Raw genomic sequence first — 20,742 nt, forward strand, 5'->3', positions numbered from 1 at the left:
TGGGGTAGAGTGAACACCAGTGACCTCTGCCCTGCTGCATCCCAGGCCTGAGTCCTCCGGGCAGACGGCTCAGCGAGGGCACCCCGGGGTAGGAGCCTGGTCTTCCGCAGGGCCAGATGCACCCAAGCCTTTCACACCCACTTCTAAGTACAGGAGAGCAGGGGAAGGACAGACAGCCAGGGCTAATTCCATGCAGATTTCACGATGGTCTGGGACAGTTTCTCTTAGTACTTTCAGAGATCTCTCCATCTTGCCACTTTCACACAATGTTATTTTTCCTCCACTCCATCCATGTCCCAAGTTACTCTGCATAAAAATTCTTGAGAACAATCAAGGGTGTGTGTTCTTGTTTTCAGGAAGGGATGCCGGTGTGCCTCTTCTGCAGCCGGGGCTGAGGGGTGGAGAGAGGAAGCTGGGGGAGGGGAGGGCAGGGTGGCCAAGGTGAGCGGGTACACCACTGCAGCCACGCGAGAGAGAGCCTGAGAGCTCCCCAGGAAGAACAAGGGGTTCCTGGGGCTGGTGGAAGATGCCACTATTCACACCGCAAATGCACAGTACATGGATTAGAAGCTATGCGGCATCAATGCAGTGAGACTCAAGCAGCAGGCTCAGGGTTCTGCCTAATTTCAGGCCAAAAGACCCTCCCCCTACAGAGTGGCCCCAGCTCCTTGTTCAGAAGATTCCCAGTTCCCCTCCTGGCCCTTTGTCAATGACAATAAGTCACTTAAAGATGTCTGCAAGTTGGAAGCCAGGTCTCAGCTAGTTCCATTTTTAAATCACTCCTCTTTCTGGGATGCTAATGCAACCTTCCACCCACCTCCTGGGTCCACTTTGGTTTGATGAACTGGTTTCTTCTCTGGGCAGAAACAAATGAGTTGAATACACCTGTCTCACTCTCCCAGTTCCTACCACCATGCATTGGGAAGGGTGTCTGGCTTGGGAAACAGAAATGCTGAGAGCCTCCCCTGCCACTTGGAGGGGACTGAGTCATCCATGTCCCTGAAGCCTCCAGCTCTGCTACCTATGCACGAAAAACACAGCAGGCCATGCCAGAGGAGGGAGCTCAGCAGATCGGGGCAAAGAGGATGGGGATGAGGCGCCCTAGGACTTTGGGTGCTCCTCAAAAAACTCCTCCCCACAAAACCTCACAGCCTCACCAGCAGTTTCTGCCCTGAGGCCACCCAGCAGGCTTGCTTGAGCCCTCAGTCCTGGCTTAGCAAGGCCCCCACCTTAGTCCAGGCTGCCACAGCAAAGTACCACAGCCAGGATGGCTCATAAACACAAATGTACTGCTCACAGTTCTGGAGGCTGGAAGTCCAAGACCAAGGCACCGGCAGATCAGGTGTCTACACAGGCACCCCACTCCTCACAGTATCCTCCCATGGCGGCAAGTGAGTGAGGGAGCCACTGGGGTCCCTTTTATAAGGGCACTTATCCCACCCACGTGGGCTCCACCCCCATGACCTAATCACCTCCCAGAGACCCCACCTCCTAATCCCATTACTTTGGGGTTAGGATTTCAACATAGGAATTTGGAGGGGACACAAACATTCAGTCCATTGCACCCACAGAAAACCCAGGACTCCCAAGGCCCCCCATCACCCACTGTTAATCCCAAACAGCTGTGTTTATCCTCCTTTCATGCCATCTCCCTCCCTGACCCCTGAAACCTTCCTGCATCGGCCACTGGACTCCCAGCAGATCAGCCGTGAAACCTCTCATTCCCTCAGCCTCTGCTGTAGGCGTTTCTTCTACTTTCTTGTTCTAAATGAGACCTGCTTCCTGCCTGCCTAACCTTTCCCATGAGGACTTTTCTTTTCCCATTCTCCTCATACACCAGTCATATGCCAGGGTGGTAGACGGTTCTCTTTGCTTCTTTCTAGAACTTTCCTTCTCCTTCCTCCCTAAAAACCCCCAGCACTTGGGTTCACTGTCATAAGACTTGACACTGCACCTCACGGTTAAGAGCCACCTGCTTCTCCCCTCCCAGGGTCCCTATCACTGCCCTGGCTCTCCTGATCCCCAGGTATCACTCCTTCTGGCCTCCTTACCTAATTTCAGCCTTGCTGGCCTGGGCCATTTGCTTGGAGCACAGGAAACATGGCTGGCCCAAGCAGGGATGGGCTCCCACTGTAAAAAACGCACTGGATTTTGAAGACTCAGCATGAGAGAAAAAATACATAAATACCTCAATAAACTTTATAGCAATTACACATCAAAATGATAATATATTGGATATACTGGATTCACTAAAGTGCACTAGTGTATTTCAGTTAGTTTCTTGTGTCTTTTTTTTTTTTTTTTTTTGAGACGGAGTCTTGCTCTGTCTCCCAGACTGGAGTGCAGTGGCGCAATCTTGGTTCACTGCAACCTCTGCCTCCCAGGTTCAAGCAATTATCCTGCCTCAGCCTCCCGAGTAGCTGGGATTACAGGTGCCCACCACCGCACTGGCTAAATTTTTTTTTTTTTTTTTTTTTTTTTTTTTTTAGGAGAGAAAAGGTTTCACCATGTTGGCCAGGTTGGTTTCAAACTCCTGACCTCAGGTGATCTGCCCACCTCGGCCTCCCAAAGTACTGGGATTACAGGTGTGAGCCACCACGCCTGGCCAGATTCTTGTGTCTTTTCACCTTCTAAGGTGGCTGCTAAGAACTTTAAAATTGCATGTGTGGCTCAACTTTCATTTCTAGTGGATTCTGCTGCTCTAGAAAGGCTCTTCACCAGCCACTGAAATCTAAATCCCACGTTCAAATGTCCCACTTTATAAGTGCCATGGCTCATCTTATTTATTTATTTATTTATTTATTTATTTATTTATTTATTTTGAGACAGGCTGTCACTCTGTCACCCAGGCTGAAGTGCAGTGGTGTGATCACAGCTCACTGCAGCCTTGACCGCCTGGGCTCAAGAGATCCTCTGGCCTCAGCCTCCCGAGTAGCTAGGGCTACAGGTGTGCACCACCACATCTGGCTAATTTTTAAAATTTTTTGTAGGTTAGGGGTCTCTCCGTGTTGCCCAGGCTGGTCTTGAACTCCTGGCCTCAAGCAATCCTCCCATCTCGGCCTCCCAAAGCACTGGGACTACAGACTTGAGCCACAGTGCCCGCCCTCATCTTCTTAATGCAGTCCCTCAGGTCTCTGACTCTGGGGTGCCCCAGCCTCCCACAGACCAGGCATCCCACTGCCTTTCCACCCTCTCACACCCTCCTATCCTTGCTTGCCCTCTTATCCTACTCCACTCCAGGATCCACGTTATCAGGTAACACACTCCCACTCCTCGCTCTGGTCTTGCTTCCTCACACTTGCACAGGGAAACTCTAACCCCGGTCAGGTCTAACTCCACCCACACAGTCGAGCACAGGTGGAAAAAAAACCACGCCCCTATGCCAATGGGGCTGATTTAAACTCGGAGCCTAAAGACCCAGGGGCGCTGGCTATCCCTGGGCTCCCGCCTTTCCTTCATCCCATCATCTCTCTCTCCCTCTCCCAGATGTGACTTCCCACTCACTCCTCCTCTTCACTCTAGGTTTCCTATTTGACAGAGAAAACGGTAGCACTGCTCAGAGCGCCATGGGAAGGCCCAGGAGCAGAAGCAGACACACTGAAGGGACGCCAGGGTACTCACCCTAGGACCTCACATTTTTGGGGTGTGCTGTATGTATCCATTTGGAAGGACTCAATGTGGAATAACTCACGTAGCCCTTGCAAAAGCATATGAGCCGGGGTCTACGGGCTTCTCATTTCTTAGAGGAGGGGAAGATGAGGATAAGAGCTTGTTCAAGTTTTCCCAGCCAGCACTCAGCAGAGATGGGGTCTGAGCCCAACCTGTCCAATTGCAGAGCCTGTCTTTTTTTTTTTTTTTTTTTTTTTTTTGAGACGGATTGCACTCTGTCGCCCAGGCTGGAGTGCAATGGCGTGATCTTGGCTCACTGCAACCTCTGCCTCCCGGGTTCAAGCAATTCTCCTGCCTCAGCCTCCCAAGTAGCTGGGATTACAGGCGCACACCACCATGCCACGCAGGGCTAATTTTTTTTGTATTTTAGTAGAGACGGGGTTCCACCATGTTGCCCAGGCTGGTCTCAAACTCCTGAGTTCAGGCAATCCACCTGCCTCAGCCTCCCAAAGTGCCAGAATTACAGGTGTGAGCCACCATGCCTGGCCCCAGAGCCTGTCTTTTTAAGCACCACACAAAGCCATCCCCACAACAGAGAAGGTGAGACTTCAGACTTTAGACTCAGGTATCAGAGCCGAGTGAGGCTGTGTGCGGGTCTGCACCAATGACACATCCACACTCTGAATTTCCTTCCCACTGAGTCACATTTAGGTAACCTTACACTTGAGCCAGCCTTGTGCTGGTCTGCAGTGGGAGGGAGGAGGGAGGGGAGGACAGACCAGCTAGAGCGATGGTAAATTACACAAGTCATGGAGCCCTGTCTCAGGCCTCTTTTTGCCCCTTGCTGCACACAGCACCTGCAGGATCCCTAAATATATTTTGCTGAAAGATGAAGATGAAGAAATGAATGAGTGAGCAAGCAAGGAAGCAGAGGCCAGGAGCTATGACAGCAAGGTCCGTGGGCCGGAGGACTGGGGGATGCCATGAGGAATAACTGCCCTGGCCACTCATCACCCCCTCTACTCCAGGGATTACCAGAAGCCCACCTGCCCACCCAGGGCTCTGTCCTCACTGCAGGCCTCCTTCAAGCCCATCCACTCCAGACTGTACCACGCTAGTGGGACAGGCCGGTGGCATCCCCTTCAGACCCTCCTCACTGCCCCCATCCCTAGAGTAATGCCACGTAGGAGATGGCATGGCCCAGGGCTGCGGCTTTGGCTGAAGACAGAGAGGGGAGGCTCCAGTCTATGCCCATCTGCATGGGAAGGAGCCCCTGGTGCCTCTGTGCCCCCTCCCTCCTCTTCCCAACGCCTCCTGGAAACAGCAGCCTCCACCCTGAGACAAGGAAACACATCCCTTGGCTCTTCTGGTAGCAAACTTCAGGGGGCCCCTGGGAGCAAAGTGCCTCCCCAATCAGGATGACGAAGGGACAGACACACATATGCCATAGAACCAGGAGCCCTCAGGGCCCAGTATTTCTAATATTCGAGAAACAGGACTAAAGGAACATGCTCAATTTCCTGGAGTATCTAGGCCTCATGAGAATCCCACTAGTAACCAGAATGCTGCTTTCTTCAGCAGAAGGCCAGGATCAGCCCAAAAACACTCTCCAGGCCAGGGTCCCTGAGAAGGGGCATGGGTGTTTCCTGGGAGGCCCTGGGTGGCAGCAGCTCCTTCCACCTCCTCATCTCTCCCTCTCCTTCTTCCCCACCTCCGCAAGATTTGCAGGGGACTCCCAAAGACCAGGGAGGGAAACAAATGTGGATCGAGGGGCTACTTTGTGCAAGGCGCTTTACCCGGGTTATATCACGTAATCCTCCCACAATGCCTGTGGGGTTAGTAACATTATTCTCACTTTGCAGACAAGGACACTGAAGATTAGCAGGTCAGGGCCCTGGCAGAAACAGAAGGCTCCCTCAGATTAGGACACATCACAGGGTTTCATAAAAGGAATGTCTCAAAGGTGTGGCCAGGGTGTGACACCCACAAGGACAGAGCAGCATTCGTGGGCTATAACCACCCTTGGGCCCAAAGGGTCAGGGATGGGAGCAGTTGCCAGAACCTGGAAGGGGAAAAGCCCAGGTGGACAGGGCAGCTTTCAAGGAGCTGCGGTCTTTGGTGGAGGGACAGGAGCAGCCCTGGGTGACTCCATAGAGCAGAAGCTGGAGGAGTAAGTGCTCCAGCTTCCCTGTCTCCCCTCACCCACTTCCTGCCGGGGCTCCCCAGTGAGTTAGGGTAAAGAACAGTGTACGGCATGTGGGGATGGCGGGACAAAGAGAACCCCCTGCACTGGGCTGAGTTCACGCCTGCAAGGACAACACAACTCGTGTGTGCACTATGGGTTCACACCCAGCCCTGACACACTGCAACTTGTGTCACCAAGCCACTCCCATCTTATAGAGGGACAGCCCATTGGGCAGGAGAGGCCTGGAGCACGCCTGGACACTGGCTCCCCCGGGGACCACAGACCTGTCTAACAGAGCCATGCTCTCTGCTAGGCATGGGCTGTAGCTCTGAACTGGGTTAATAGTCCCCTCTCCTGCACCAGAGCCTGACGCGGCAACCTGTAAAGGGCAGTGACTCTTCCAGAGGCCCCAGCCAGCCCCTCCCAGGAAATCCATTCCCATCTTTGGGCAGCAGCCCAGCAGCCCTCAGCTGCGCCAAGTGAACCAGGGAGATCTGACGGATAAGATGGTAGATGAGGAGGATAATTTCATTTTATGGGGAAGGAACACAGGAATGGGGAGGCTGGGCCTGGAGGCAGCGAGCGGCCCGGCTGCAGGCATCGGCAGCTGCCAGGAGCATGTGTAACTCATTACCCCCAGGTCCCATTTGCGGCCATGGATGACGCCACGAGTGGAGGGGGCTGGGGCTGTGGGGGCGAATGGGACTGCAGTATTTTTCTGACACTAACACCTCTCTCTGGCCCTCAGAAAGTGCTGTGGAGGAACCAGGCCCAGCCAGTCCCCACCCACTCCCAGATTGGCCTCCTCCTCCACCTCCTGGCGCCAGACTGGAGAGGCCCCGGCTGCATATCGGGGAAACCAAGGTGGGAAAAAGGAAGGTGGGAGGGGAGGGAGGAGGGAGGCCAGATCACCGGTGCCTGGGGTTCTGTTCAGAGGGTGGTGTGAGTGAGCATCCATCAGAGGCCGCCAGAGGCAGCTTGGCTCAGGAACCTTCCAGGTCCTATTTGGGCTTGGCCCTTCCAAGCAGTTCCAGCCCCACAGGAGGATGCTCGGCTATTGCCCAGGATCCACGAGGTGAGGAGGATGGGGCCTTCCATCAACAGTGGGCCCCGAGGAGGACAGCAATGGCCAAGACGCAAGGGAGGAGGCAGATTCCAGAGGTGGCCCCGCCCAGGCATGCAGAGAAGGGAGGCCCTAAAGGCATCAGAGAGCAAGAGGTGCCTGCAGGGCCTTGAAGGATGCAGGGACAGATGAGCCGGAGAAGCTGGGCAAGGTGGCTGCTCAGGGAGGGGACAGAGAACCATGGCACCCAACAGTCCCTCCTCTTCCCATCTCACCTGGCAAGTGAAGAAAGGGAAGGGATAAAGGCAGGGAGGGTGAAGAGAGATGAGGGGCGAGAACGAAAGAGAAAAAAACAGCAGGTCCTGTGCAGAAGTGGAATGGTGCCTGCAGGAGCTGCTCTGCTAGGGGAGGGTCCCTTCCTCTGCGCTGAGGAAGCTCCCTGGGCATTGAGCCCCCGCTCAGCCCATATCCCGAGGGTGTCCCCTCACCTCCTCCCTTGCTTTTCCTGCTCTCACCTCTGGTGGTTGCTGCAGGGAGCTCCTTTCATCTCTGGACCGACCACCTGCCCAAGCCCATAAAAGAGGGACTCCTCAGCACTTCTGCCTCCAGGAAGTGCTACCTTGTCCAATGGGTGAGCTGTCTGTAACCTGGCATTTCTTGTCCCTGTTTCTCAGGTGGATGGGCAGGAGGGTGTGTGTGGGTGAACCAGGTGAAGGCTGGTGCCTGGACAGGGGCACTCACACTTGCTGGCGGGGTGAGTGTCTGTTGGGGGTGCCAGCAGCCACATCGTGAACAGAGCTTTTCCAGGCTTAAGGCAGATTCTGCACTTGGATTCCCATGTGCCTCCTTGTCTATTTCCCAATTGGTTCCAAATCCAGAGGTGAAGGGAGTCACAACTTGGCATCATCAGCCCAACCCCATGAAATCCCCATCCTGGGAAGGAGCCTGTATCCCAGGTAAGGAGACTCAGAGTCCAGTTCCAGCTCCACCACTAATGACTTGAGTGGACTTACCACATCACTGACCAACAATCACAAAGACTTCCTGGACACCTGCCACCTACAAGGTCCCAGAAGAATTCCAAGAGGAGCAAAACACAGTCCTGACCTCGCGGGTCTCAGTGAAGATGAGACCTGCACTCCACAGCACACGGGCCATGAGAGTGGGGCAGCTCATCACACCCAGCAGGAACACTGGGGAGCCTGCTGGGAACCGGACCCGGGACTCAGCATGTCCCACTGCCAGGGAAGGCTGCATCTTACCTTCATGTCGGGGCTGTACTTTTGGGACTTTGCCTCCCCTGATCCCACTATCCCCATGGCCAGCCTCCAACAAGAAGTGCCATCTCTCTTCCCCTCTTCCCACCTCTCACCCTCCATTGAAGGAGGAAGACCTGTAAGGGACTTGGAGCTTGTCCTGGGCCTCACACTTCACCATCTTCATTTACTAAATAAAGGCTCAAGGGCAGCCCTGATTGGGTTCGGGGTGCTAGCTCTCTCTTCCTTTCCCATCTCTTTCCACCTTCCCCCTCCTCCCTCCCTGCCTGGCCCCACCCCTTCCTCTTCCTCTCCCATTTCACTCCGCAGAGATAAGGATCAAAGATGCAGCAAAACCCTTTAGAAACAGATCAAATCTGGCTTGAATTTCCCCAAGTCAAGCTCATCATTTTCCTCTTTGAAATGAAAGGAAAAGGGGAAAAAATCAAACTGGAAGCCCACAAGCTTTGAAGTCACTGGCTTCATCTCAATACTCTACTCTGCCTGGGTTCCCCATATTCCAGTCCCCAATCTGGCAGCCAGGAATGAAGATGGACCCAGAGAATTCGGCAATCAGGTGTAGATGGTGAATGCTTTGCCACATATAGACTTCAAGGACCCCTCTGTTTATCCATGCATTCATTCATTCATCTATTTATTCATTCATCTATCCATTCATTCATCCATCCATCCATTCATTCATCCATCCATCCGTTCATTCATCCATCCATCCATTCATCCATCCATCCATTCATCCATCCAGCTATCCATCCATCCATTCATTATTCATCCATTTATTCATTCATTCATATATCCATTCATTCATCCATCCATCCATTCATTCATCCATCCATTCACCCATCCATCCATTCATCCATCCTTTCATCCATCCATCTATTCATCCATCCATCCCTTCATTCATTCAACCATTCACCCATCCATCCATCCATCCATCCATCCATTCATTCATCTGTCTATCCATTCATTCATCCATCCATCCATTCATCCATCCATCCATCCATCTATTCCCTTCATTCATCCATCCATCCATTCATCCATTCATTCAAAAAATGCCTAGTGAGCACCTACTGTATGCTGGGCTTGGGAGACATCAGTAAACAAAACAGAGGTGCCTGCTGTGGTCCAGCCTATATTCATGCCGTGGGGAATGGATAATAAATGATACATGTAACTAAGGAGACTACAGTGTCATGAGGAAGTCAGACCATGGAAGAATGGAAAAAAGAGTCAGGGAAAGGGGGATGGAAACTCAGGCCTTGGAGAAGGTGGGAGCTGACCTAAGTCCTGGAGGAGGTGAGAGCACGGACCAAGTGGGAGGGGGCAGTAATGCATGCTGGAGGATGCCAGGGGAGCACCCTTCTAAGGGCAGAAGCCCCAAGTGAGTGAGTCAGAGATTCCCTGCCAAGGTTGGGGCAGCACAGAGGGGAGAGGCACAGGAGCTCTTGGGCACATTGTCAGCACCCGAGTTTTCACTCCTGCTGAAGTGGGAGCCACAGCCATGCTTTGCCCAGCATGGTGTCATACTCTGACTTGGGGTTGAAAAGAGCCACACTCCTAATTCAATGGCCAGGTCCAATTTTACACACAGAATTCTAGAACCAGATAGGACCTCAGAGATACCCTCCTGCATCCCCATTTGGCAGATGAGTACACTGAGGCCCACATAGGGTCACATGCCCAGGAGGCACGAGTCAGCCTGAGATGAGTACACTGAGGCCCACAGAGGCCCAGCAGGTGCGAGCCAGCCTGGACTCCACACCTCTCAACCTCTGCTGTCTGCCCTGCACCTGGGCCCTAGCATCAGGGAACCCTGGGACAGGACATGGCTAGCATGGCTCTCAAAGTGCCCTCTGACAGAGCTCCCCACAGCGGAGGGGCCCAGAAGGCGCAGTGACTAGGGTTGCTGTTAATTTCCAGTCGTTCTGGTCCAAATGAGCTTTTTTAGAAAACAATCTGGGGTTCAGAAAAAAGGAGAGTAAGATGAGGTACTGGGAAGAGGGTATGGTGGTCCCAGGGACATCTGACCCCTCCCACCCCTGAGGCCCCCCAGGCTGGCCATGATGGTCCTCTCCAATCACCCCACTGTGCTGTACCCAGTCTTTCTTGCCAAACCAAGCCCCTTTGCCGATGTGCCAGTGGATATGGACGCCACCTTCCCCTTTGCTGATGGACTGATGGGAGCTCTGCATGGGACCAGAACCCCAGGCCTTCTCCTCCGCCCGAGTGGCATGAGCCTTCCAGAAACCCTAACCCAGCTTGGTGTCACACAAGTAGGAATATCTTTCCCACCTCTTCTCTTAGACAATCTTATTCAGTCTTCCAGCCCTTTTCCAGAAAGCCCTCTGCTCGCCTGACTTCATTATTCACACACATTTTGGCCTACTTTATATTATAGGCAGTTGTTCCCATGCCAGCCTCTTCTACTGGGATCATAAGCCGTTTGAGGACAGAGACTGGTTTAATTTGTCTTTGGAGAATCCCCGGCTGCTCACCCTGGCCTGACACGTCGTGGATCCTCAGAATATGTTTGTCGATTGGAATCTGGAAGAAAAGCCACCATGGTGGACAATCCTAGGGTTGGGTGAGCAGGTTCATTGGTCAGAAGCCCAGATCTCCTTGTGTCCTCTGCCTGCAGAGACCCTCCCCACTCCCTGCCTCTCTAAGCCACCACGGTTCTTTCCCTACACTCAGCGCCTGGTGGGAGGAATGCAGGGTTGGAGGAAGAGAAGAGTGGAGTCATTGCTCTTGAGTAATTTCAAGAGGCAGTTGGCAGAGTGGAGCAAAACAAGAGAGGAAAAGGTCTGTCTCTCCTTGGCTGGAAGTCTTTGCAAGGCTCTTCAGTAAGCTTCATTCTATTTCTCTTTGACATGGGGACGATGTTCTCCTCTCTGACATGTGCTGCATGCAGCAAGAATTTACCAGTCATCTACTGGGTGCACAGGAGCCAAGCTGGTGGAAAAGCGCTGTGGGCTCCTCCAAAGGAAGCTGCATCACTTGGATCTCCGGGGTTTTAGCAAATAAGCAGCCCCTGAGATGCAAGGCCTTCTGGGTCACTGGCCTGGGGACCCCTTTCTGTGGCAAGACCAGGGCCTTGCACCCAGGGGCAGGATGAGCACCTTGGAGAGCTGTTTGCCCCTCACGAGTGCTTCAGGAAGCGGGTGGGAGGCCCCCCTCCTCACCTGAGAGGGTCTGCACTGACTGGCTCAGAGGCCCTTGCCTGACCCCAGTCTCACTCTCTCAGGAGCAGAAGCATGGCCCTCGGAGTCAGAAGGCTTCATGCTGGACCACCATAAGACTGATGGGCTGTGTAATCTTTCCATATGTAAAATGAGTACTCATCTTGCTGACAGGTTTGTTGAAGTGAATGAATGAGAAAACCCATGGAGAAGACCTTTTAAAGCATAAAGTTCAATATATGCACTATTACATGAGGAGGTCACAAGCACTTAAAGGCAATGGCAAGGTCGGGTGGGGGTAGGGCTCCTTCCCCACCCCCAGGCCAGATCTTGTGCCCCAAGTCTGAGCCAGCTGCACTCACCATCCTCACACAGGTTCAGCTTGGACAGGCTCCTGCCATCAAAGGAATCCTCACAGATGGAGCTGGTGTCACAGTTGCTGACGGTGTGTAGGTACATAGCTTTGTTCTCCATCACGCCCTGCAACAGCTGCAGAGAAGGCAAGAGGGGAGGAGAGGGAGGACGAAGGCAGGGAGAGAGACAGAGAATCAACTGTGGTGGAAACAGAAGCAAATGGATAGAACAAGGTGCCCACCCCTGACCTGAACACCAGGACTCTCTGCTCATCACCAGGACCCAGGTGCCATCCTCCAGGTCTTTGGGGCCATGATGCCTCCACCCCCAGCTTCCTCAGGGCTTCAGAAGACCAAGGCCCTTGGGCCTTTCTGATGGTGGGATGTGTCTGTTCCTTTCAACAACTCTCAGTGGGACTGGAATCCTGAGCTGGGGCCACTGTGGGTTACACTGGGTGGGGCCAGGAGGAGGGAACCCTGATGACTCAAAAGGTGACCTGGGAGCAGGCTCTGAGCCCTCAGAAGCCCAGGGCATGCCAGAGAGACTTGAGCTTCTGTTCTGTGTTGGAAATGAAGGAAGGAAACAAGACACGAAGGGGCATTCAAAGAGGGTACAGGCACCACTTGCAAACAAAGCTGAGCAGACCAGGACTGCTCCCAAATCCAACGGGGCTGGCATGTTGGAAGGAGCTTGGCTCAGTAGGACCACAGCAGGGATTCCTCTACTGTGGTGGGGCCCAAGGAGCAGGGAGCCTCTGCAGGAACCCCCAGGCACTAAGCATCTGGGCAGCTTTAGGCCAGGGGAGGGCTTCTGTCTGCATGGCCCCCAGAGGCTGACTCACAGGGTCTCTGGGTCTACACCATGATGGTCCAGGAGCATATATATTGACTTAGGAGAATCCTATGCTCTTTGAAAGGAAACAGCCTGTTGACGCAACAATGTGTACAACACGATCCCATTTTGTAAGAGATGCACGCGTAAGGTGTGTGTGGATGTAAGACACTATGATGGCTCCGGGTGAGAAATGTATTACAGAACTCTGGCTGGAAGGGATTGTGGGGATTTAATATTTCTTTTTGCTTTCAGATTTTCTGGGTTTTCTATGACGCATTTGCATTCCTTACGTAATGAGAATAATCTGTTTTTTAAGCCAAATTACAAAGTATTTACATCAATTACTTGATATTGTTTTTGTCACATAAATGCTCAGTGACTTTACAAATTATTCTCTACTTTCATCAAGGTTCCAGCCACGAGTTTATCTTGACCTTTGCTTCTGATTCTCTTTAACTATCTGGACATTTAACCAAAGAACAGCTTTTTTTGTTTGTTTAAATAATAAATCCTTTAGAAGGTAAAAGCCCCATGAGGATGGGTCCCAGGCCCAGTATGGAGCAAACTCAACCCTTCGACCCAGAGGAAGCTGGGAGGAGAGGATGCAGGGCTGGCAGGTGGCAGTGGGGGGACAATGCCTGTTGATTGAGAGATCAGTCAATCAGTTTCTCTTCAGAGGGAGGGTAGGCAAGGAGGCGTGGCAACTCTCATAAATAGACATAATCAGGGAAGGAGGCTGGCAGGGTTGCTCTGCAGCAGAGCAAAACATGAATTCCGTATTTTCTTTCTTCTTTTTTTTTTGAGACAGGGTCTCACTCTGTTGCCCAGGCTGGATGGCAGTGGTGCAGTCTTGGGTCACTGCAACCTCCACCTCCTGGGCTCAAGTGATCCTCCCAACCCAGCCTCCTGAATAGCTGGGATTACAGGCACAAGCCACCACGTCCAGCTAGTTTTTTGCAGAGATGGGGTTTCACCATGTCGGCCAGGCTGGTCTGGAACTCTTGGAGTCAAGCGCTCCACTGGCCTCAGCCTCCCAAAGTGCTGAGATTACAGGTGTGAGCCACTGCACCCAGCTGAACCCCCTATTTTCATGACTTGAGCTTGGCCTCCAGAGACCTCTGACATTTGGGCTGAGAAGAGACCAGAACTGACCAGTCACTGTATACATGTCCTTCCAACGACCCAGGAGGGCTGGAGGCCTCTGCTGTTAGCCCTTCTGTACATCCCCACAATGGGCACACACACGCATGTGCACACGCACAGCCTTGGGGCTCCCAGTATCTGTGGGCCTCTCCTCCAGCCTATGGGAGGGATGGAACAGGGGGTGGTCCTCGGCTCTGCCAGGATCTCTCCTCCCTGCCCCAGACACCACCCACTCTGGCTTCCCTGTGCTGCAGTGGTGTCCAGTTCACTGGGCTCCCAATTCCGGCCCTCCACCCAATGCCTCCACCCAGGCAGGGCCTCTAGGTGGGGCCCCAGGCAGCTCCAGCACTGCTAAGCTACAAGGGACCCTACCTCGTTTCACGAGCACTGTGTGTGGCACCCCTCCCTCTGGCTTCGCTCCTTGGGGGGCTGTGAAGCAGGAGGCCAATGTCTCTTTTGCCTGCAATAACCCTCCCTCTGCCAAAGGCAATAGCCTCTGCTTCCCAGAGGCCACACAGAGCTAGACAGGGCGCTGCCCCTGGGGAGTGGAGGTGTGAGGCCCCACTGCCATTTCCACCTTCCTCCTCTTCTGGTCAGCTCCTGGGACGGGGCTGGAATGCACGGCTTGTTAGCCAGAATGTGTGTGAAAGGCGGCTGTCTCCTTCCTCCTCCCCACCCCTCAGCTGGTCCAGCAGGAGCCCAGGGGAGCTGCTGGAGAGAAGGGCTGGGGCCGAGCGGGGCCAGATGTGAGTGCACAGGGCTTGGAAAAGCTCAGACAACTCTATTCTTGTTTGTTACTTGGAAATGAAACCTACGCATGTTCTGTCTGCCCAGGGTTTCTTGGGGGCTGTTTTTCTTTCTTGGGGAAGGGGGTAGGCATTGGGACCCTCAGATCATGGATCTTACTGTCTTTGGACCAAGTCTGTGCTCTAGAAGATGAAACTGATGGCAAGTGCTCCTCCCAGGAGCACTGTGATGGAGGCAGGCTGATGGCATTTGCATTCCGACCCTCCCATTTTAAAGCTAAGCCATCCCAGACCAAAGAGGCAAAGGAAGGAATGGATATCAGAGCGGGAAGAGGCCCCGAGCACAGTTTTCCCACACAGGGCACTGGCTCAGCTGCAGGGTTGCTTTGTTTGGGAATTGCATGTCAGCCCCTTTTGGTGACCACTTTCTGGGCCCCAGATCAGGCAGAGAAGAGAATCCCACCTCAGACTGCCAGCCAGTGTACTCCAGCAGGTGGGGATCCTGGGACTGAGGCAGGGCTCTGAGAGCTTGAAGCACATGGGTGAGATGTGGAAGCCACAGTGACCTGTGGATGAAGCCCAAGGAGACTGGACCTCAACTTGCAACTCAAAGAGGGAGGTCTTGTTCTAACAGGGAGGGGTCACCCTCTCCACTAACCTCTTGGCAGTCATGATTTACTTCCAGACAATTTCACCCAAGGCACTTAGAAGGTCAGGTTCAGAGCCAGGGATCTGCTTCTAGATTCTGCATTTTAGAGCTGGAAAAGCCCTCAGCCATCTGTGCCCTGCAGCCCTGTGCCCTGGGGCCATCTGCGCCCTGCAGGCCTGGCTCTCTGCAGGAATGCAGGGAACACAGAAGCCAAGGGCTCCCATCCTAGCTCCTCTGCGTATTGGTTTCTTGGGGGAACTTGGCTCAATCACCTGACCTCATTCAGCCTCAGATACATCACCTCTAAGATGGGAAGGTGGGTAGCTGCTGGTCACCCAGGGTCACTGTGAGCCTCCCGTGAGATAATGCATGTGGCATGACTTTATGAACAAGGTCACTCAGGGGAGCTGGTGGCAGTCTGATGAGAAAAAGCACGCCCCAGCATCTTCTGACTCTGCCTGGCAGCCAGGTAAGGGGGTGCCCAGGTTCCCAAGGCCTCCCTCCTACCTAGCCAGTCCCAGAAACAAAGCTGTTTGAAGTTCCCTTTGCAAAAGGCAATTGCAAATGCAATCTAGGGCTGATATCAGGACCCTGGGTCTTCAATCCTCCTCTGGAGATCAAAAGGACTCCGTTAATTCCTCCTCTGAGTGGGTAGCACGAGCCTCACTTGCTGCTCCCAAGTCAGTTTCTCTGGGTACCAGCATCTAACTCTGCAGGGTTTATGGCTTTTCTTTGGATTACCTCACTTTAAACTCATCAAAACCAAGGAGAAAAATCACATGAGTGTGGCCTTTCTCCAGAGAGAGAATCGCTAAGGAGGTTTTAAATGTTTTCCTCCTCTAACTGTACTTAGTTAAGCTAAATCATAACCCAAAGCTGGACAGAGACAGATGTTTTAGAAATAACCTCTCCCCACATATATCCCACCACTGGCACATGCACACGCACACACATGCATACACACACATGCACACACACACATGCACACACACGAAGCCATGGAAAGGAGCTGTCACCTGAGCCATCTGCACCCTGAGTAGGCTCTTGGGCTGTGACATGAGTCAGGTGGAGTAGCCACCAAGGCAATAGCTTCCCTCTGGCACCCCAAATGCAGGCTCACACTCTGTCCAGCCCAGGCAGTTGGATGAGGGCCCAGCTAGCGGGGACCTTCCCACCTGGAGAAGGCACCTCCAGGCTCTAGGTCTGAAGTTTCCCAAACTCTGTACTCCTCTCCATCCAGTTCATTCCAGTCTCCTCCAGCTGTCTTTGAGACAGCATGCCCAGGAGATAGGACAAAATTAGTACCAAGACTCACCTGAGTGCCCCTGGCTGAGGCTGTAGAGCCTTGTCCCCTCAGATCCCGGCATTCGCCATGGTGGCCAGAGAGCTGGCTGCCACCACGCTGAGACCCAGGCCGCCCCTCGGACCGCGTCCCCACAGCCAGCCAAATCCAGATGGAGTCATAGAAAGGGGCTGCAGGGGCGCCCAGGGACGAGTCTCAGCGCAGGACCACAGGGGCCACTTCTGCAGGAGGACCAGGTCAAGATGCAACCTGTGGCAGAGCGGAGGTCTGGGCCTGGCGGACCCAGAATGGGGGGTATGCGCCTGGGACTCCCTGTCCTTGGTGCCTGGTCCTGGGTAGCGATCAGGAGATGTTCTGAGGAGGCACCGGCAGCTCCTCTGGGTACTTCCTGAGATGTGAACTGCAGCTGCTCTCGCCGCCAGTCTGTATAAAATAAAGTTCTTGGAGCAGTTGCGGAGGCTTCTGCAGTGGGGTCTGGAATACGGCCCCCCTCCTGCGGCCAATCGTGGCATTACAGCCCCAAGTGGGAACGCCCGCCGGGCCCAGAGCAGCGCGGTCGGCCTTGGCCTTGGGACTCTACCACCCCGGTCTAAAGGCCCTGCTCAAAATACTTTTTGGAAGACTTCTGGGGGAGTGGCAGCTAGACCTGGCTTATGAGCCACGCAAGAAAACCAGTCTTGTAAATTTATTTATAGGACAGAATTGGCATGGCTCAATTCATTCACCAAACTTGGCACAGAGTTACTTCATGTGTTGTCCTGGAGTCACATTCATCCCCAGTGGACACGGATTGGCCACACTGGGGGTAGTCAGGAAAATGCCCCAGGGGGTTCCACGGAACTCAGCGGCAAAATCAGCGTTTCTGGCTCATTAACACTGCACAGGGGCTGGGGGTTGCAGGACGAAGACTAGCTGGCTGTCCATAGCAATTCAGTATGGGAGGGGGACCCAGGCACGAATAACCCTAAACCTGAGCATGATTGCTTACGTTTGAAAAAGGAGATCCAGGCCGGGTGCAGTAACCCACACCTGTGATCCCAGCACTTTGGGAGGCTGAGGTGGGAGGATTGCTTGAGCCCACCCGCAAGTTCAAGACCAGCCTGGGCAACATAGTGAGACCCCATCTCTCTAAAAAATATTCTTTTTAAAGGCGATCTAACCAGATGTGAAGGGAGCTGCTAAATTCAGATTGAGGTGGTAGTATCAGGGACATCAGAGAAATCCCCATAATGGTCCGAGCCAGGGTGGCATAGTTAGGCTATGCAGATGGCTTCCAGAGGACAGCACTCAGAGGTAACGTTCATGAATGCATTCCTGTTTGTTGGTGAAAAGTTCAGCCTCAAGACTCCAGGGTCAGGCTTCGTACATGAAAAGTGTTTGCCAAGACTCAGCTGTGTCACTGCAGCTGCCCGCCCACAGCTGAGTCAGAAACGCCTTCCTCATTCTCAGTAACTGCCCTGCCTGACTGCCTGGGAAGCAGCTCCAACATCAAACTCCATTTTACAGAAAGAACAAATGATAATTGTATCATTATGATAATAATACCAGGGAGCGGAGGAGGAGAAGGAAAAGAAGAAGACAACACTTTATAGCATATACCATGTGTTTCTTATATATTAGCTCATTGAACCTATTCAACAATCCCCTGGGGCAGGTACTGCTATTATGCTCATTTACAGAGACAGAGAGGAAGTGACTTGTCCAGGGTCTTGTAGCCAGTAAGTGGCAGAGCTAGGATTCAACCCTAGGCAGTGTGACTCTAGGGTCTATGCCCTTAACCCCTCCCCTGTACCACTGCCTCTCAAGGGGAAACAAATATTTTTGTCCACCATCAATTCACCAATATTCCTAGGAATGTAATCTTAAAAACAGCCAGAAATGTGCTCAAAATATGATGTCCAATCAGCCTGGGCAACATGACAAAACCCTGTCTCTACAAAAAAAATAATAATACAAACAATAGCTGGGCATGGTGATGCACACCTGTAGTCCCAGGTGCTTGGGAGGCTGAGATGGGAGGATCAACTGAGCCCAGGAGTTTGAGGCTGCAGTGAGCTGTGATCACACCACTGCACCCCAGACTGGGTAACAGAACAAGACTCTGTCTTAAAAAAAAAAAAAAGTGATGTCCAAAGACCTTCCCTAAATAGATGTGTATATTAGCAAGAAATGTGGTAGTTAGTGCTATGGAGTAAATGTGCCCCCAAAAATTCATGCATTGGAAACGTAATCTCCATTGCAACAGTGTTGGGAGGTGGGGCCTTTGTGGGGGTATTTGAGTCATGAATGTATTCGGGATGCGGTAGAAAGGGCTTGCAGGAGTGAGCTTGCTTGATCCTCTGCCTTTCTGCCATGTGAGGACTCCATGCTCGTCCTTGCTTATCTTCCCACCTCCTGCACTGTTAGCAGCACTGAGTCCTATTGCTTGATAGGCACATACCACACACAATGTGTATATTGGTCTCCTGCTGACGGGGATTTGAGATGTTTCCAATCTTTGTCTATTATGAACAGGCAAAGGGAGATTTGACAGTGAAGTATAGGAATGACCTGGAGGGCTGGTTTTCTCATGAGTGAGAGTCCTCCTGGCAGCTCTTAGCTCAGATACCTCCTTGCCACTAAAATCAGAATTGTCCCCAAAATGATTTGCTTCCATTCAATCATGGATGGCATTTGTAGTAGGCATTTTCCCCCCAAGAAGCTGAATGAAAATGTGATTGCCTTGATAGAGGAGGGTTGAATAGACTTCTGAAGTAGTTTCATCTATGAAATCTCAGTATTTAAAATGGAGGGACCAAGCTTTTTCAGTTTGTTTTTTCTATAGGTAGGATGTCACTTTGTCACCCAGGTCGGAATACAGTGGCGCAATCATAGCTCACTGCAGCCTCGACCTCCCAGGCTCAAGTGATCCTCCCACCTCAAACTCCTGAGTAGCTGTGGCTACAAGCACGCACCACCACACCCAGCTAACTTTTAAAAATCCTTTGTAGAGATGAGGTCTTGCTATCTTGCCCAGGCTGGTCTCAAACTTCTGACCTCGAGCAATCCTCCCGCCTCCACCTGCCAAAGTGCTGGGATTATAGGTGTGAGCCACCATGTCCGGCCTCCATTTTTGACTCTTATAAATGGTGCTGCTGTGAGCATTCTTGTGTGTGTCTTCTGGGGAACATATGGATGCCATTCTCTTGGGCATATACCTGGGCATGGAATCTCCAGGGCATAGGGTGGCCCTGTGTTCAGCTTTGGTGGACACTGCCAAAGAGTTTCCCATGGTGGTTGTACTAGTTTATATCCAGCAGGGGATGAAACTACACTTATTCCTTGTCCTCATCAGTGTCAGTGATGTTTATTCCATTTTCCCTGCTCTGGTGCGTTGTAGAGGTGCCATATTGTGGTTTTAATTTGCATTTTCCTGATGACTCATGAAGTTGAGCGCCTTTAATTATTTAATTAAGTCTGATTGTTGACTTGAACTCTGGGCCCGTTACACCAGCAGGTCCTGCCCTATGGCTTGGGGTTGGCTGTTCCATCTGCCTGGAGTGGTTCCACCAGATGTTTGCACAACTAACTTCTTTGCCTCATTCCCATCTTTTCTCAAATGTCACCTTCTTCATGCTGCTGAGCCTAATGACTCCTACCCACAGGCCAGGCATGGTGGCTCATGCCTGCAACCCCAGCACTTTGGGAGGCCAAAATGGGAGGATCACTTAAGGTCAGGAGTTTGAGACCAGCCTGGTCAACATGGTGAAACCCCGTCTCTACCAAAAATACAAAAATTAGCTGGGTGCAGTAGCAGGCACCTGTAGTCCCAGCTACTCAGGAGGCCGAGGTGGGAGAATCACTTGAACCAGGCAGGCCGAAGCTGCAGTGAGCCGAGATTGTGCCACTGCACTCCAGCCTGGGTGATAAAGTGAGACCCCATCTCAAATAAATAAATAAATACAATTGCTACACACCCCTTGCCACTCTCAGTTCCCCTCACCCTGCTTGGTTTTGCTTACTGTCTGCTAGAACAGCAGCTCCAGGAAAGCAGCTCACTTGAGTGCTTCAAAATGCCTAGCAGGGTGCCTGGCACACAGTACATGCTCAAGAAATATTGGTTGTGTGACAATCTGAGGAAACAGCATCAAGCACAGGGAACAGAAGGCTCAGAGGCCTCAGTATGGAAACCCACTGGACATGCCGGAGGGGCAGAGAAAGGCCCAGTGGCCGGAGCACAGAGGATGCAGTGGCCAGAGAGATGAGGTCAGGGGAGAGGGAAGCCTGGGTCTCACCCTGAGCACAGAGTGGGACTGAGGCCACACCCTTCTTTTTTGTCTCTGTCTTCTCCCAGGGAACACATCGATCCTGTACTGTTCATATTTTTGCTTCTTTTTTTTTTTTTTTTTACGTATTTCTTAATT

At 52.5% G+C, this 20,742-nt stretch overlaps 1 protein-coding gene across 1 annotated transcript in view; it reads right to left on the reverse strand.

Annotated features, from left to right (window-relative positions):
• SCARA5 (scavenger receptor class A member 5) overlaps nucleotides 1-16,771 on the reverse strand; it is a 123,996-nt gene extending 107,225 nt beyond the window's left edge. The window contains exons 1-2 of the mRNA XM_054497362.2: nucleotides 16,352-16,771; nucleotides 11,673-11,799 (exon numbers count right to left, since the gene is read on the reverse strand). Of these exons, the coding sequence (XP_054353337.2) occupies nucleotides 11,673-11,784 (112 nt within the window). The 5' untranslated portion in view covers nucleotides 11,785-11,799; nucleotides 16,352-16,771. The remainder of the gene's footprint in view (nucleotides 1-11,672; nucleotides 11,800-16,351) is intronic.
• Between the last annotated feature and the right edge of the window lie 3,971 nt (nucleotides 16,772-20,742).

This window comes from Pongo pygmaeus, chromosome 7 (assembly GCF_028885625.2).
Source record: "Pongo pygmaeus isolate AG05252 chromosome 7, NHGRI_mPonPyg2-v2.0_pri, whole genome shotgun sequence".
Classification (NCBI taxonomy): domain Eukaryota; kingdom Metazoa; phylum Chordata; class Mammalia; order Primates; family Hominidae; genus Pongo; species Pongo pygmaeus.